The sequence below is a fragment of the Mesoplodon bidens genome (assembly GCF_964165515.1).
Source record: "Mesoplodon bidens genome assembly, chromosome: 7".
NCBI lineage: Eukaryota > Metazoa > Chordata > Mammalia > Artiodactyla > Ziphiidae > Mesoplodon > Mesoplodon bidens.
Genome location: NC_138164.1, coordinates 54,508,478 through 54,525,099, shown reverse-complemented (window position 1 = coordinate 54,525,099; position 16,622 = coordinate 54,508,478). Strand labels below are relative to the sequence as shown.

The 16,622-nt window shown below is 37.0% G+C and overlaps 1 protein-coding gene across 3 annotated transcripts in view; it reads right to left on the bottom strand.

The window, feature by feature from the left end:
* The window catches only part of SBF2 (SET binding factor 2), a 469,332-nt gene that overhangs the window by 19,794 nt on the left and 432,916 nt on the right, over positions 1 to 16,622 (bottom strand). For all 3 annotated transcript variants that reach the window (XM_081239230.1, XM_081239229.1, XM_081239231.1), the window contains 3 exons: positions 14,818 to 14,994; positions 12,248 to 12,349; positions 11,346 to 11,531 (listed from right to left, as the gene is read on the bottom strand). In XM_081239230.1, the coding sequence (XP_081095356.1) occupies positions 11,346 to 11,531; positions 12,248 to 12,349; positions 14,818 to 14,994 (465 nt within the window). The remainder of the gene's footprint in view (positions 1 to 11,345; positions 11,532 to 12,247; positions 12,350 to 14,817; positions 14,995 to 16,622) is intronic.

Sequence of the window (16,622 nt, the reverse complement as noted above, 5' to 3'; positions counted from 1 at the left end):
ATTATTACCATTTTCTTGCCTTCTTGCATGGCTATGACCTTTAGTACAATGTTGAACAGAGGTGGTGAAGCAGGCATTCACGTCGTTCCTGATCTTAGGAGGAAAGTGTTCAATCTTTCACTATTAAGTATGATGTTAGCTGTCCGTTTTTTTTAATAGATACTATTTTTAGTTTGAGAAGATTCCTGAGAATTTTCACAAGGAATGGATATTATATTTTGTCAAATGCTTTTTCTGCATCTATTGAGATGATGTATTTTTTTTTAAGTTCCTTAATATGGTGAGTTACATTGATTTCAAATATGAAACTGACTGTGCATTCCTGGAATAAACCCCATTTGACCATGGTATATTACCTTTTAAATATATTGTTTAATTTGATTTGCTGAAATTTTGTTTAGAAAATTTGAATCTATGATCATCAGGGATACTGACCTATAGTTTTCTTTTTCTGTCTTTGTCAGACTTGGTTAATGCTGGCCTCATAGACTGAGTTGGGAAGTACTCCCTTTGCTTAAATTTTCTGTTAAGAGTTTTTGTAGAACTGCTATTATTTCTTCCTTAAATACTTGGTAGAATTTACCAGTGAAGCCACCTAGGCCTGAAGTTTTCAGTGTGGAAAGATTTTAACTACAATTTCAATTTCCTTAATAGACATAGGCGTATTCAAATTATGTATTTCTTCTTGAGTGAGTGGGGTACTTTGTGTCTTTCAAGGCATTTGTCCATTTCAACTAAATTTTTAATTTTATTGATGCAAAATTGTTCACAATATTCCCTTATGGTCCTTTTAATATCTGTAGAATCTGTAGGGATGTTATCATTCTCATTTCTAATATTGGTAATTTGTGTCTTTTCTTTGATCAGTCTGGCTAGAGGTTTATTAATTTTATTGATCTTTTCAAACAAAAGCTTTTGGTTTCATTAGTTTTCTTTATTCTTGGCCACAAGATCTGGGAGGCCTAAAGGCAAGTCTGTTTCAAATAAACTTAGCCTTACTGTATTATGTAGAATTGGGAATGACAGGCATCTCAGCCTATAAATTAATTCTATGTGAGCATTTCCCCAAATATGCTGATGAATAGAGTTTTAGGCCTCTTTCAGTCATCATCTGGATTCTGTTGTTCAAAATAATTTTGCATTTATCTTGATGAAGAGAAAAAATATACAGATTTAAAATACTAAGACTAAGCTGTTTGAGGCATTTTGGTTTTGTTTTCCATTATGGAGTAAAATCTGCCAATTTCACTTATTTATAGGAAGAGAATCTGAAATGGAATTTGGAGAAATATGAATTTATAGGGTCTTATTTTTTGCCCATATGCCATTAAGTACTTTGTAAAATTTAAAGGCCCATAAAAATAAGCTATGACTCAAATCCCAGGAAAGATCAACATTTTGGGAATAAAATATAATAAGTTAAAATTGGATTTTGCTTTCAGGAATTAGAAATATTAAGCTATAAGAGACCCTATATTTAATGGTATCAACATTTAAAAAATTATGGGTATGTTAGACACACCCTAGAAAAATAGGTGGCTAACACTAGTTTTTGTTATTTCACAGATTAAGATTTAATAAATATTAATTGTATACCTTCTGTACTGTGCCAAACACTTCACATAAGATTTTTAATCCTTCTGAGATATATACATATATAAAGAAATTGAAGCACAGAGAGGCTGAATAATTTGTTAAAGATAAAAAATTAGTAAATGGGACTGATAGGCAAACTCAGACTTACTTTATGGGCTCAAATATTAAAAGCTTTAATGTGAAGTTGCTTTGTTATAAATCAGCTTGGAGTGTGTCAACTTTTGCCAATTTTCAGTTGACTGGGAAGCAGGCGGACACCAGAAACTCTTGAATACACCATGAATCAATTAACTGCAGTTATTTTGCCAATATGCATGGATAAATTTTAGAGTAATAGACCTATGTGAGAGCGACTTAGCTCCTCACACATGCACTCACAGGGAAAGCTCGTATCTTTAAAAGGCAAATAGGTTTTCTCTTTGGAATAGGACCTAGCATAGTGCTGGCATATGGTAACTGTAGGGAGAATCATACCACAAAGCCAGACCAGAGTGAGTCAATTTACAATTTGAATAAACTTCAAAGGCAAAGTTATAACTGTTACTTGCTTTTCTCAAAGTAGGAAATAATGAGAAAGTTCTAAGACGCACTCAAAGATTTACTCTAATGCTGGAATAAAGGAGATGCTTTCGTATACGTCATGCTTTCATTCATATTATACATATCTTTTCCCTTAGTATTATATTTTAAAAAGAAATTTTAGGTAAAAAAAAATTTTTTTTTTGTATTTGGATGTATTTTCCTTCTGAATTTGGTTCAACTATTTTAAGAAAAGGAAGCATCCTGTAATGATATCATTTGAGCTAAGCCAATTTCTTTTAGAAGCAACAAAAAATCTGCCAGATGTTGCTATTATGAAACTGATCTAGCATTTATAATTCATCTGACACCTGGATACACTGGCACAAACAATGGCTTTTTATATGATGAGGCAGTTCTAATTTGAGATCAGCGCTTCATCTGTTTTCTTTGTAACTCTATTAGTACTAATGGGCAAGTCTAGGCATACGTCCACGGACTGCCTTTTGGCATTCCGCATGTTAGAAAAGGTTAATAAGCAGGGAACACATTCCACCTGGGGAAGTTTTGCTAGCTGCTGCATAATTTTGCACTTATTTCTTAAAATGTTGTTGAGGTTTGGCTCTGTTTTGTGCTCCTGAGAGACTGAGGATAGCACTAATTCGAACTGTCTGGCAAAAGCCAGAGTCATGTAAACCATTAGTGTTCAGTTGAAAGGTATTCGAAGAAGGCATTTTCTAATGCCTAAAACCACTATGTAGGAGATGATGAAACACTACCTTATAATTAAGTCAGCAAGAATCAAAAGCTCTATTTGTTAACTATAGTCTTCTGTTTTTGAATGAATAAATTGTCCCTTTTCAGCACAAAATAATCTACTTCACCAAAACTGACACCTACCATAGCCAAGCATTCTTTAAATACTGCAGTTAATGTCACAGACTCACTTTGCCATGACTTGCCTGAACTCAGGTTATTATGTGTGAGAGTATTAAGTTGAAGGGTTCAGACAAAGTTTTAAAAATTTATATTTTAATTTTTTTTAATGCAGTATGATCAGATTTGAAATCATACTAAAGGAGTCTTCAGACCCGGAACAATATTATTTTCTACAGTTTGTGAAGCATTCACCTACAAATAATTGAGTTTTCATTAAAAGTCAACTTTTGTTTTCAGTTTCAGAACTAACTGAAATTTCTTACTGATTGTGAGTAGATTCTTTTGCTGACTCTAATATTTAGGTATGCAGAATTCTGCAAGTTGAATATGGGTATTTAACACATTTCATACTGTATTTAACTTAAGCCAAATTCAGCCATACAAACTCAGTCCCCAGCAACTCTCCCTCAATTAAAGGAAAGGAATTTTTAAAAGGTAAAAGTCGAAAACGAGGTGGGGAGAAAGGGAGGGGAGACAGTAGCAGGCCAAGAAAATTCAGAAAGATGGAAAACAGAAGGAAGAATAGCAGAAAGTGACCGGAGATGAGAAGCTACACTGGGATGAAAATGATTTGAAAAGGTAACAGTTTGCCCTGTAAACCCAGAAAGGCTCAGGACTCAGAGGCCCAAGTCCTATATAGGAGGAAAAGGGGGGCTCAAAATGAGAACTAGTTGTAAGTCTAGAGAGGCAGTGGTGAGACCTCCAGGGTCCTTTCCTATCTCATGTAGTCTTTCCTACCTCATGACTACCTTCTTGCAAGCAAGAGATTAGAGGTTTGTTCTCTGGAAAAACCAAACTTGATAAGTTCTGGACTTGGGAACACCACGCACAACTGGGTTAATGATGAGACTGAAAACAGTACAGAAAAAGTAAAACTCTGCACACTTAACTGGGATTTCCCTGGACCTGTTTCCTACCGTGCTTCCAGAAAGCAGGCAGCCAGGGTTATAGGTACTTTCTGGGTATCACAATGGCAAATTTTTCTCTAGAGAAACTAGAGAGCTGCTGTTTTTTTTTTTAGAACTCCAGTTTACTAAGAAGTTGGACTTACTCATTAAATTTTTTTTTCATATTCAGTGAAGTATAATTTAAACATACTAAAATTTCCCTATTTTAAGCCTACAGTTGATTAGTTTTGGTCACTGTTCATTTGGTTATACATTTGTATAACCACCACCACAGTGAGGATACAGAACAGTTCCCTCATCCTATAAAGTTTGCTCATGTCCTTTCGAAGTCGACCCCCTCCCCTGACCACTGGTTCCAGGCAACCACTGATCTGTTTTTCTGCCACTACCATTTTGCCTTTTTTAGGGTTTCCTATAAATGAAATCATATACTGTGTAGTCTGTAGTCTTTTTTACCCATTTTACCCGATTTTATTGAGAAATAATTGGCATACATCACTGTATAGGTTTAACGCTATAGCATGATCGTTTGAATTACATATACTGTGAAATGATGACCACAGTAGGTTTAACCTCCACCATCTCATATAGATAAAATGAAAAGAAAAAAAATTTTCTCCTTGTGATGAGATTTTTAATTTTATTTTATAAATTTATTTATTTCTTTTTGGCTGCATTGTGTCTTCGTTGCTACGTGCAGGCTTTCTCTAGTTGTGGTGAGCAGGGACTACTCTTCGTTGCAGTGAGCGGGCTTCTCATTGCCGTGGCTTCTCTTGTTGTGGAGCACAGGCTCTAGGCACACGGGCTTCAGTAGTTGTGGCACGCAGGCTCAGTAATTGTGGCTTGCGGGCTCTAGAGCGCAGGCTCAGTAGTTGTGGCACAGGGGCTTAGCTACTCCATGGCATATGGGATCTTCCTGGACCAGGGCTTGAACCTGTGTCCCCTGCATTGGCAGGCAGATTCTTAACCACTGTGCCACCAGGGAAGTCCCTTGTGATGAGATATATGACTTTTTTCATTGATCATGATTTTAAGACTCATCCATATTGTTGTGTATATTAACATTTCATTCCTTTTGCTTGCTGAGTAGTATTCCATTGCATGCATGTACCAGAATTTGTTCATTTGTTCACCAGCTGATGGACAATTGGTTTGTTTTTCATGCTACCCCTTTATAGTCACACCCATTCCCCTCCCCCACTATCTCCAAACCCTCACAACCAATAATTTATTCTCTATCTCTATAATCTTCTCATTTTGAGAATGTTACATAAATGGAATCATACAGTATGTGACCATTGGAGATTGTGTTTTCTTCACTCAACATCATGCTCTTGAGATCCATTCAAATTGTCGCTTATATCAGCAGCTCACCCCTTTTCATTGCTGAGTAGTGTTCCATGGTATGGATGCACCAATTTGTTTAGCCATTTACCTGTTTCAGGACATTTTGTCCCCTCCCTCCTGCAATTTCTGGCTATTATAAATACAACTTCTATAACAATACTTTCATATTTGAACCAAGTTTCTTATAAAAAGCATACTGTTATGTCATGTTTTATTTAGACCATTTCCATTTTTAATGCAATTATTGGTATGTTAGGGCTGAAGTCTGTCATTTTACTTTTTGTCTTCAGTTCTATTTTTTTTTCTGTTTTCTTTTCCCTGCCTTCTGTGGATTACTTGAACATTTTTTAGAATTTTATTTTGATTTATCTATAGTGTTTTTGAGTGTATGTCTTTATGTAGCTTTTTTAGTGGTCATTCTGGGTATTACATTACATATCTTGTTACAGTTGACTGGTGTTGACATTTTAGTGAAGTGTAGAAACCTTACTTCCCTTTACATCCCTTTGTGCTCCCCCATTTATAATTGTCTTAACTATTTCCTCTACATATATTGAGAACATCAAAAACTGTTACAATTTTTGCTTCAACCATCAATTTAGAAAACTGAAGAGGAGGAGAAAAGTCTATTGTATTTATCCATATTTTACTTTCTGTTCTTTTTTCCTTCCTGATATCCCAAGATTGCTTCTTTTATCATTTATTTTCTGCTTGAATAATTTCCTTTAGCCATTTACATCTATGATCCATTTCAGGTAAATTTCTGTGACTGATGTAAGGGTCAGGGTTCATAGTTTTCTATATAGATATACAGTTATTCCAATACCATTTGTTGAAAAGTTTCCTTTCCCCATGTCTCATTTTATAATTATTTTCTGTGGGGGAAGTTGTCATTAGAGTTTTAATCCCTCATTTGTGGAAACAGCAGTTAAACTTACTTCCTTTAAACTTTATTTCACCCTTTGAAATCTGAGGATGTTACCTCAACATATTATATGAAAAAGAAACAGTTACAAACTTTTATTTCAGCCATAAAAAAGGTTTAAGTTAATTTTAGGATAAAAATATGTGAAACCAAAAATATGGATATTTTCAAATGCCTATGGATGATATCTTAAAATACTCAGTAAAGAAGTTTGTAAACAAGTGTCCTATTCTCAGTTTAATTCTTTTAAAAAAGTTGACATGGGAATTATGGGAATTCCCTGGCAGTCCAGTGGTTAGGACTCCACCCACGCCTTCACTACCAAGGGCCTGGGTTCAATCCCTGGTCAGGGAACTAAGAACCCGCAAACAAAGCACTGTGGCCAAAAAAAAAAAAAAAAAAAAAAAAAAGTTGACATGGGTTCAGTTTAATTCTTATTAAAAAAAGTCTACATGGGTGACTTTACCTGCCATTCCTCTCATTCCACACTGTTTTGATTACTGCAGCTTTGTAGTATTGTCTGAAGTCTGGGACAATTATGCCTCCTGCTTTGTTTTCTTTCCCTCAGAATTGCTTTGGCAATTCTGGGTCTTTTATGATTCCATATAAATTTTTGAGTCATTCTAGTTCTGTGAAAAATGTCATGGGTAATTTGATAGGGATTGCATAAATCTGTAGGTTGCTTTGGGTAGTACTGCCATTTTAACAATATTAATTCTTCCAACCCAAGAGCATGGGATATCTTTCCATTTCTTTGAGTCCTCCTTAATTTCCTTTATTAATGTTTTATAGTTCTCAATGTAAAAGTCTTTCACCTCCTTGGTCAAGTTTATTCCTAGGTTTTTTTTTTTTTTTTTTGGTGCAATTTTAAAAGGTACTTTTTTTTTTTTTTTTTTACATTCCCTTTCTATTTCATAGTTAGTGTAAAGGAATACAACTGATTTCTGAATGTTAATCTTGTATCCTACTACTTTGCTGAATTCATTTATTAGATCTAGTAGTTTTTGTGTGGAATCCTTAGGGTTTTCTATATATAGTATCATGTCATCTGCATATAGTGACAATTTTACCTCTTCCCTTCTAATTTGAATATGTTTTATTTCTTTTTCTTGTCTGATTGCTGTGGCTAGGACTTCCAATACTATGCTGAATAGAAGGGGTGAGAGTGGGCATCCTTGTCTTGTTCCAGATTTTAGTAGGAAGGCTTTCAGCTTTTCACCATTGAGTATTACATTGGCTGTGGGTTTGTCATAAATACCTTTCATTATGTTGAGATATGTTCCCTGTGTACCCACTTTGGTAAGAGTTTTTATCATGAATGGATGTTGAATTTTGTCAAATGCCTTTTCTGCATCCATTGAGATGATCATGTGGTTTTTGACTTTTCTTAATGTGGTGTATTACACTGATTGATTTGCATATGTTGAACCATACTTGTGAATGTGTGATGAACCTCACTTGGTTGTGAGGTTTTTTTATGTGTGTTGGATTTGGTTTCCTAATATTTTGTTGAGAATTTTTGCATCTATATTCATCAAAGATATTGGCCTGTAATTTTCTTTTTTGGTGGGATCTTTGTCTGGTTTTGGTATCAGGGTGATGGTGGCATCACAGAATGTCTTTGGGAGTGTTCCCTTCTCTTCAGTCTTTCGTAAGAGTTTGAGAAGAATCCATATGAGTTCTTCTTTGTATGTTTGGTAGAATTTGCCTGTGAAGCTATCTGATCCTGGCCTTTGGTTTGCAGGCAGTTTTTTAAAATTACAGATTCTATTTCACTTCTAGTGATCAGTCTGTTCAAATTATCTATTTCTTCTTGATTCAATTTAGGTGGGCTGTATGTTTCTAGAAAGTTGTCCATTTCTTCTAGGTTGTCAAATTTGTTGGCATATAATTGTTCATAGTATTCTCTTATGTTTTTTTGTATGTCTGTGATATCAGTTGAGATTTCTCCTTTTTCATTTCTTTTTTCTCTTTGGGTTCTCTCTCTCTTCTTGGTGAGCCTGGCCAGGTTTGTCAATTTTGTTTACCCTTTAAAAGAACCAGTTCTTGGTTTGATTTTTTCTGTTTTTTTTTTTTTTAATCCCTACATGTTCTTTAAGTGTGAACACCACATTATGAAGATTGTGATTTTAATTTTTAAAGATATCCATTTTTATAGGCCAAAGACATTAAAAGCAAGTCAACTGCTTCATCTGGTATTCAACTGAATAAAGAGTGATTTTATTTTCTTTTTATAAATTTATTTATTTAATTTATGTATTTTTGGCTGTGTTGGGTCTTCATTGCTGTGAACGGGCTTTCTCTAGTTGCAGCGAGTGGGGGCTACTCTTCGTTGCAATGCACGGGCTTCTCATTGCAGTGGCTTCTCTCGTTGTGAAGCATGGGCTCTAGGTGTGCGGGCTTTAGTAGTTGTAGCACATGGGCTCAGTAGTTGTGGCTCACGGGCTCTAGAGCACAGTCTCAGTAGTTGTGGCGTACGGGCTTAGTTGCTCTGCAGCATGTGGGATCTTCCTGGACCAGGGATCGAACCCGTGTCCACTGCACTGGCAGGCGGATTCTCCACCACTGTGCCACCAGGGAAGCCCAAGAGTGATATTATTTCAATGCAGGGGTAAAATTGGTTGAGTGTACTTATTAAGACAACAGAGGCATCCAGTGAGGATCCTTAAGAACCTTTCAAGTGAAATTTTGACATTATTATATTCAAATTGGATGTGAGGAAGAGTAATTCTTTAAGAAATGTAGAGCCACTGAAAGTTTTTTGTTTGTCTGCTTTAAAGATTTTTGTAAAAGAGAGTAACAGCTTCATATCTGAGCATATAGAAGATGTTATTAGCAACTCAGGACATCCTAGATGGTCTTGATGAAGGGTGGTGAGAGCCTCAACAAGGCTGAACCAGGTGGTCATTCAAATTTTCATTTATTTACTTGTTATGTGTATTTATTGAGGGTCTACTACATTCCAGAGACTAAAATTATAATTGCATTAGATATTAGGGATATGAAGATTAATATAACATAGACCCTTCTCCCAAGAATTCTCAGTCTAAGTAGAAGGCAACAGACACGTACAAATAGATAGATTCTAGTGTACAGATGCTACCAAAGAAGTCTGTACACGGTTCATAAGAATACAAATGAAGGGGCCAGGAAAAGGTTCAAAGATTACTTAGAAAGAATCATGGAATAAAATATAGTGCTGAGAACAGTGCCTGGCACATAGTAAGCGGTCAAGAAATATCAGTAATGATGACTGCAGATGGTAGTGGGATATAGGCATGGAGGCAGGAAATAGCCTGTGCATAGCATAATAAGACAATGTGCAGGATAAGAAGTGCTTTCATGAAGAACTCGTATGTGTTCAGCTATCCAGAAGTGAGAAAAAATGCTTGCTCCTCTCCTTTAGTCTCAGTTAAGCTTTCTGTTTTAGAGACAATGGGCTTCAAACCTCTCCCTCATGTATTTGCCAAAAGATGTCTGAATAAAAAAGCTAATATTCAAACAGGAAGCAAATATATAATTTGCTGCAAAGAGTTTAAAAGTATAAGCTCAACCTTGTGACTAGCTTCTCCAGATACTACTCAAATCAACTAAAATTATTCAATAGGTCTTTTCTTTAAGAAGCTGATTGGAGCAATCAAAAACATAACCTCCAGTGTTTGTGTATGTAGGGGATGGGGTCGATGGAAAAGTCACTGCTAATGGGTATGGAGTTTGTTTTTGGGTGATAAAATAATCTGAAATTGCTTGTGGTAATTGCACAACTCTGAATATACTAAAAACTACTGAATTATACACTGTAAATACACTTTTTAAAAATTATGAAGTGAATTGATAGAGCTGATCAAGTGATTAATGGAATAAAAAACAAAACAAACAAAACAAAACATAACCATATATAAGATGACCTAGTTCCAATACTGGTTCCTAAAAACATTTTTACTTTTCTTTCCAACAGATACTTGAGGCCAATGTATTTCAATTTCAAAGAGGCTCACTGTTCTGACAAATATATTTGACATGCCAGAACCCATTCACTGTTGTGGTGCAGATGAAACAGGCTAAAAGTGTCAACCTTACTTTTTCTAGGCCATTTTAGCCACTGGTGCCAATGCCTTCAACTTGTAAACCCAGTGCCATCCAATTCTCAAGCCCAATACTGACCAAGGCCTGAGGTGAAGGTAAGAGGGAGCCCAGAGCATTCACATCTCCCCCACTCCCAGCTCCCACTGGGTTTGACTGGATTGTATACCTGGGTTTCTGTCTGGTCTCTCTCTTTTTTAAAAAATAAATTTATTTTATTTATTTATTTTTGGCTGTGTTGGGTCTTCGTTGCTGCACACGGGCTTTCTCTAGTTGCGGTGAGCGTGGGCTACTCTTCATTGTGGTGTGCAGGCTTCTCATTGCGGTGGCTTCTCTTGTTGCAGAGTACCAGCTCTAGGTGTGCAGGCTTCAGTAGTTGTGGCTCGCAGGCTCAGTAGTTGTGGCACATGGGCTTAGTTGCTCTGCGGCATGTGGGATCTTCCCGGACCAGGGATGGAACCCGTGTCCCCTAACTTGGCAGGCAGATTCTTAACCACTGCGCCACCAGGGAAGCCCTCTGTCTGGTCTCTTGATTAGCCCTGATTATGCCACCCAGTAGAACTGAGGCATTGTTCTCAACCTCAGAGGCTTGCCTGGTCGGGCCCTGATTCTTTCTCTAGGGGGTTAAGCTCTACCTCCTATATTTTCAGGCATAAAGTAGGGTCCTCCCGAAATGGGAAGACCACGTGCTGGATTTCAGGGTCGGCCAACACCTAGAGAGTTTTGCTGTTCTACACTAGATCAAACCTTCTTCGAGAACAAGCCAAGTTTGCTCCGTTACATTAGATGGTAATTTAGAGTGCTGCCCGCTTCACTTGGGAGCCAGCTCAGTTAGCCTAGTTTCAGAAACCAACTAGTTCTTTTTCTTTTCCATTTTCAGGAATCTACTGCTGAAATTTTAGCAAGTCTTATGGCTGAGTCCATCAGAGCTGTGACATAAAGGTACCTGGCACAGCAATGCAATGCTCAGTAAATGCTACGTCTTTTCTTTCTCTTGTATCAAGTCGATTTAAGCTTGCTCTACTTACCTGGTGTACACAATCTAAGAACTGTAGGAAGACTGGAGTGAAACCACTGCCCTGACAGCTGAGGGTCAAGCTGCTCCGCTGACTGAATTTATGACCAAAAGAGAGCCACTCTTTTTCGACCAGCATCCGGAAGCCTTCAAGTGTCCTATAAAAGGGGTCACTGAGTAACTGAACCAGGGAGGTCACCTAGGGTACAAGCAGGTTGGATACTTCATTACTTTCAGTCCTGAAAAATTCCTGCTTCTAAGACAAAGCACTTCCTTTTGATGACAGCTAATTAACAAGCAAAGTTACCTGGATGGCAAATTTGTTCACTAACTGTTCCAGGACAGCTAAGTGAATTAATTCTACAAACTTTCCATTAAAAACTGAGACTCAAATTCATTTTGGCTGCATTTTCCTTCAGAGAATTAAGAATTTAATCATTGCCTGGCCAGTTTGCTGACTGTGGCCTTCTCCTAGGTTAATTAATAAGGTCAGAGGATCAGTTCAAACCTACATCTACTTTTTGGCAGATGTATATTAATGTTTTACTGTAGATTATATTTGCACTTTTCCTTTTCACTCTGGAGTGAGTAAAGGAGGGGCTTACAGAGAACCAGAGAAAGGACTGACAAAACATGGGAAGGATGGCCCATGTCCTACACCGCTGGTCATGCTTGCATGATGCTTCTGTGGTGTGGGAGCCTCATGCCCTGAGCCAGAGCTCCAGGCTGTGTAGGGCCTGGAAACTCACAGCACAGAGCTTTTTGATGGATACCAGGTGGTGGTTAACAGAGGACTTTCTCTGTCCATAAACACATTAGTCATTATAAAAAAGATTCATCTGCAGAATTTTAAAATAACTGAATTAAAATACAAATATAAAATTAAATATCTGAAAATATGTTTTAATAATTTACTTGTGCAGTGATGTCCCAGCCTTCTTCCAAACACACCAAAACTGAGGAACCATTCTCAAGTACTTCTGATACAACCACAGCGAGCTGCAATATCCTGTGAAGCTAAGAGATAAGAAAGGAGGCCACAATTAGACCAAGTGCTTTCTGAGCACCAAAAACAGACAGACTTGCTATCAACCTTAGATAATCAAACAAGTTAGGGATTAAAATATTTGGAGAAAAGACTCATATAAATTTTAAATACTTAAAGTTCTTTGTCAAAATCAAGATTAAACAATGACACATTTTAAAACAATGTGTTCAAGTGATACTTAATGAAATAAAACTGACCTTACAAGATTCCCCTCAAAGCAGAAGAGCTATAATTCTTTCCAGTGGAAAAGAGTGCGGTTCTAAGTGGCCCTCGCAACATAGTTATTAGATTTAAAATTGTTTTTACATGGTATAGTGAGTTCTATTTCCGACGGCTGCACAACTTTGTAAATATACTAAAAAGTACTGAATTGTATACCTTTTTAATTTTAAAAACCTCTAATATTAGAGAAAATATACCTACAAAAAATCTCAGGAGAAAGAAAAATATTACAAAATATATATAATGCATCTCCCCAGAGAAATTACAAAAGATATTGCTTCTATCAAATGTGAATTATATACTAAAGTATTTGTACTGTGTATTAAATGGGAAGAAAACCTTTATTTATGCTCAACTTTTTAAGCCAAGACAACTGACTCCAAGTCCCTAATGAACAATTAGGGTGTGAGCAAAGCATATAGATTTCAAAACTAAATGTTTAACATTCTGGTTTAAAAAAAATTTTAAACATCACTTGACATAACTTGTAGAATGAATCCAACTCTGAACTAAAACAAAACATTCCCACCCCCATATTTTAAACACAGCTAGGCTATTTTTTTAAATTATTTTTTTAACATCTTTACTGGAGTATGCTTTACAATTGTGTTAGTTTCTGCTTTATAACAAAGTGAATCAGCTATACATATACATACATTCCCCATATCTCTTCCCTCTTGCGTTTCCCTCCCACCCTCCCTATCCCACCCCTCTAGGTGGTCACAGAGCACCAAGCTGATCTCCCTGTGCTATGCGGCTGCTTCCCACTAGCTAGCTATTTTACATTTGGTAGTATATATAAGTCCAAGTCACTCTCTCAGTTCATCCCAGAGCTAGGCTATTTTAAACACAGGAACAAGGTACATGTCGTCTTCAAGAATGGGAAGGTCCTCACTCACTGTTCCTATAACACAACTATTACCAGGCCTGAATTCTCTTGGGCTTAGCATGTGCTCTGAGTTAACTTTTAAACTGCCAATATCCCAAGTGGGGCAATGTTTTCCATTGTTTTTAGTCATTAACTTCTGATATGAATCCACTTTGAAGTAAGGAGTAGAACACAGAATAGGAGAAACACAGATGGATAGGTTGAGTGGTAGGAACACTTTGGGGCTGGGGCTCGTAACTTAGGGACAGCAGGGAGTATTGATCAGCTCCTTCCATGGGTACTCAAAGTATCCTGAATTGCCTTAACAGTAATTAACATAGCCTCATATAATAGCTAATTGTATATGTGGCTGTTTTCCTAGAGTTTAAGTACCTTGAGAATAGTCACTGCCCTGGGTACTTATACCATTTCCTGGCTTTTTTTTTTTTTTCTTTTTAGTCCAATGTACTGTGGGAAACAACCCTTTTTCCTCCTCAAGAGAAGCAGGAGAAAAAAAAAAAAGAGAGGCGGGAGGCTTGGAGGTCAATGTGGACAGGGGATAGAGGGGCTGTGTGCTCCTACAGGGGGAGAAGGAATAATGGACATAGTACCAGGGGCCTAAAGACAAGGTTGAAGGCTGTATTGCAGAGAGGCTCTTGGCCAAATATCTGCATCAGTGTCTAAAACATGCATGTCATAAATACCTTTCTTCCTGTGGTTTGGAAGAAATGTGGGTTAGGTGTGCTGGCATACCTATTTCTCCTTAATTTCTCAATAAGCGTTCAATTAAAAACATCCCAAGCTTGACTTAGCTGAAGGAAGGATATGTGGTTTTTCCTAAACCTTAGGTAGGCTTCAGGGCATCCAATGTGCCTTTGTTGGGCTGGCTTGGGAGTGAAGCCACAATCCAGAGACACAGAACAGGCAGAGACAAATAGAAAGTGAGAAAGTTAAGAGGAAAAGCCCCTTGGAGTCACCTAGAAGTCACATCCTGTCCTGGATCCTCACTCTGTTCGTAACAGAGCAGGAGCCCTATAAATGTTGTTTAAATTGGTTGTATATCAGAAAGTTTCCATCTAAAAATAATAATCTCCTTCTTAGCATCCTACGGAGACCAAGCAAGTTTCAACAACAGAGAGAGAAAAACCCAGGGATGGAGAATTCTACCCCTTCATTTCCTATATCACATGGTTCCCTGGAACGGAAAGGCCTTTACAGAGGGCACACAATCAAGGGAGAATGTCAGGTAGTGGGGAACACAATATTTTTTTCCTCAAATATCAATCCTGTATATCCACTTGGGCCTCTCTTTCCTTGAGTTATAAGATAAGCTGCTCCAGACATTACCTGTGGGAACCACTCAGAGTCTCCCAGGGCTCTCAGGAAGGTCACTTCTGAGTCAGTAGGGATGGTGCTTGGGACACAAGCTCTCATCAGTTTTTTAAAACTGGCTTTCACTTGTCGGATGTCATGAAATTCAACAGGAACAAACTCACAATTTAAAGCAAATTCTAACTTGAAGTTCTGTGGATGAAGATGCAGAGAATTAGGCAGACGATGTGTTATAGGTAAAAGAACAATGTTTTCAACAGGGTAATGCTTAGCGATATACAGTTAGTTGAGGCCAAAGAGCTGCAGGGGCTGCAGTGGATCAAGAAAGTCAATCTTGTTTCGCTAATGTGTCAGTATTGCTGGAAAGAACCATTCAGTAAAGTCTAGTGGTTTGACTTAGCTTGCTGTCATTCTGAGAACTTGAAGAGGCTACTAGTAGACTGGAACCTGATGGAGCTTATAGGACCAAATATAAGCTACTTACAAGGCCATGAACCTGAGGTCTAAGGAGGAACCAATGACGCATGACAGCATGATTAATCCCAAACTGTAAACTAAGTCTCCCCATGATGTGAATTATAATTAAAAGGTAATATGTTGTTGAGGTTCCAGAGCTCCACAAATTAAAGTTTATAAACATACACATTTGTTTCTTATTATTGCAAGTAAAACATAGTCATTGTGAAAATGAAAAAAAAAGCAGAGATAAACACTGAGAAGAAAATAAAAATCACTATCTCACTGTCCTACGACTACTAATATTGTAGTTACTCTTTTAAAGCCAATAATAAAAAAATATACAGTAAAACATGAAAGGCTTTGTTGATTTCTAACTTTTGGACAATATTTTTCACTCAGTATGACACATATATCAATCTTTGTTTCAGTATTATCATTTATATATATATATATATATATATTTTTTTTTTTTTGCAGTATGCGGGCCTCTCACTGTTGTGGCCTCTCCCATTGTGGAGCACAGGCTCCGGACGCCCAGGCTCAGCGGCCATGGCTCATGGGCCCAGCCGCTCTGCGGCATGTGGGATCCTCCCGGACCGGGGCACGAACCTGTGTCCCCTGCATTGGCAGGCGGACTCCCAACCACTGCACCACCAGGGAAGCCCCTATCATTTATATTTTTAATCCATATGGAATTTTTTCTATGTAAGTTTGCAATTTTAACTAAAGAATGCTAAATTGGTGGCCCATTGAAATAGTTTATTTTGATAATCTAGTTGCCTACTTCTGAAGAAGATTTAAAAGTTCTCTAACTTCTTATGCCAAAGAATGAATTAATTTTCTCATGTTCTTTTCACTTTCTTCACATTCTGCCCAAATTACTCTACTGGATCATCTGCTTCTCTAAGAGTAAACTGCTTTTTGGAGATTGGCTGTACAATAATATGAATGTACTTAGCACTGCTGAACTGTACATGTTAAGATGGTAAACTTTATGTTATTTGTATTTTACAATTTAAAAAAATTGCTGCCAAAGACTTATATATTGGGTCTGTTTCATATTGGTTACTTTATTTATTTTTTAAAGGCCTATTAAAGTTTTAAAATAAAAAGTGAAAACCCTCAAGTTTTTTTTCTTAAACAGCATTACCACTATATATTAAGAAAAAAAAAGTTTCTTTGTCTTAATAATTCCACTTTTAGGAAGCTAGCCTAAAGAAATAATCTAAAATGTAGGAAAAAGTCCTCTAGTGGATTGTATCTCAATAAAAAATAAAAATAAAAAGCTATATGCTTGAAAATGTGACTGCAGTTTTACTTATAGATGATAAAGAAAGAAACCGAAACATCCAACAAAACAA